The sequence below is a fragment of the Microtus ochrogaster genome, linkage group LG9, assembly GCF_000317375.1.
Source record: "Microtus ochrogaster isolate Prairie Vole_2 linkage group LG9, MicOch1.0, whole genome shotgun sequence".
In the NCBI taxonomy this organism is placed as follows: domain Eukaryota; kingdom Metazoa; phylum Chordata; class Mammalia; order Rodentia; family Cricetidae; genus Microtus; species Microtus ochrogaster.
In genome coordinates this window covers 6,230,741-6,232,693 of record NC_022034.1, presented here as the reverse complement: position 1 = coordinate 6,232,693, position 1,953 = coordinate 6,230,741, and the positions used below count along the sequence as shown (strand labels likewise).

General features: G+C 44.1%; 1 protein-coding gene across 2 annotated transcripts in view; it reads right to left on the bottom strand.

Annotated features, from left to right (window-relative positions):
- The window catches only part of LG9H6orf118 (linkage group 9 C6orf118 homolog), a 20,775-nt gene that overhangs the window by 11,761 nt on the left and 7,061 nt on the right, over nucleotides 1-1,953 (bottom strand). For both annotated transcript variants that reach the window (XM_005363368.3, XM_013352302.2), the window contains exon 4: nucleotides 1,623-1,682. In XM_005363368.3, coding sequence (XP_005363425.1) covers nucleotides 1,623-1,682 — 60 coding nt within the window. The remainder of the gene's footprint in view (nucleotides 1-1,622; nucleotides 1,683-1,953) is intronic.

Here is a 1,953-nt window from a genome sequence, read left to right as displayed (position 1 = left end):
GCCCAGGTTGCTCATGTGTGACCCAGGTTGCTCATGTGTGGCTCAGGTTGCTCATGTAAGGCCCAGGTTGTTCATGTAAGGCCCAGGTTGCTCATATGTGGCCCAGGTTGCTCATGTGTGGCCCGGATATCCTAAATGAGTGCACTGGGAGAGCTGGAGGAAGAAGCAAAATAATACCAAAGTTCCAAGTAGAATAATCTTCACAATAGTTTAAGATTTTATCTTTCTAAGAATTCTTAAGAATGGCAGGGGCATTCATGGCTTCTTTGTGGAAATGGGTTGGAGAAAGACAAAGAAGAAAGGGCCGGGTACATTATTATCAACTATTTAAAAAATGTGATAGACAATCTGAATCTCCCATCTTTATGTGAACATAAACAAGGTGGGGCTCATGCTGGGTGACAAAGGCCTTTGCCTTGTTAGGTTCTGGGCTTCAGAACGGAAAGACAGAGAGCCCCAGAAGCCTGCCAGTTCCCTCACTTGGGTGTGTGATTGAGATGTGGGCATAAATTTTTCTTTTCTGCCACACCTCAGAGTAAGGCCTGTGACTGTAGTCGCTGCTCAGTCCTGATTTTACTTAAAATGCTGATTTGATTGATTGATTGATTGATTGATTGAACATTTATGTGTATGGGGGTTTTGCCTGCATGTATATTGTTTCACCACATGCATGCCTAGTGCTTGTAGAGGTCAGAACAAGGTGTCAGATCTTCTGGAACTGAAGTCACAATGGTTGTGCACTACCATGTGGGTGCTGTGAACTGAACCTGACTCCTCTGCAAGAGCAGCCAGTGCTCTGAACTGTGGAGCTACCCCTCCAGGCCACCAAAACCTATTATTACATAGCATTGAAAGTCTCAGAATATAGAACGTGATGGTCCACGTGTGTTTTATTAAGATGTAATTTAGAACTGACTCTGTACGCTAGAGGGTATATGTGTGTGTGTGTATATATGTGTGTGTATGTATATGCATATATGTACACATATGCTGAATTAAGTGTACACACATATACATATATGTGTGTATATATAAAGAAATATATAAAGAAATTACATATATATGTAAAGAAATATATATATAAAGAAATTGCATTTTCTACTTCACAAAATAGTTACTAATCTCAAGGTGCCAGGTTCTTGGAGCTTTTGGGCTGTCTGTCTGTCATTCCCTTAGGATATTTTTCACTAGAACAGGGCATGTTGATCTACTGACCCACTGTCCCAACAGAGACTACTGGGAAAAACTGTCATCAGTTACACGAGGAGACAGAGATCTGTGTTGTGGCTCTGGGTACACCTGCTGTGACAATCGGCCCACTCAGGGTAACAACAGGATGCTATTTCCTGGGAATCACTGCAGTACCATTTATGGCCCTCCCTAGTCGCGCTGGCTGTGGTGAGGGGATGACCCCGTGCTGTGTCAATGTACAGGAAAACTCTCGACCCACAATACTTTAGCTTCATATGAAGATTACCCTCTTAAAAATGAAAATACCAACTATTTTGCATGACAGAGGAACAAACAACCTGAGGCTTCCCAGGTTGAGAGTGTCTTCCTGCTCCTAAGTATGAAGCCATGAACTTAAAGGCTCACTCTGGGCCCTCCCTGGTGGTTGCTACCTTATACTGTGCTGTGGGCTGCGAGTCCAGAAGAGCGGCCATGTAGAGTTCATATTCATCCTGTGGGGGAAAAAAAGTCACCAGATGGACAGGTATGTGTATGGGGGCGGAATGTGTGGGTGTGTATATACATGTACATAGGCACCCATGTGTGCGTGGGTGTGTAAATACATGTGCATAGGCACCCACGTGTGTGTGGGTGTGTATATACATGTGCATAAGCACCCACGTGTTCGTGGGTGTGTATATACTTGTGCATAGGCACCCACGTGTGCGTGGGTGTGTATATACATGTGCATAGGCACCCATGTGTGCGTGGGTGTGTATATAC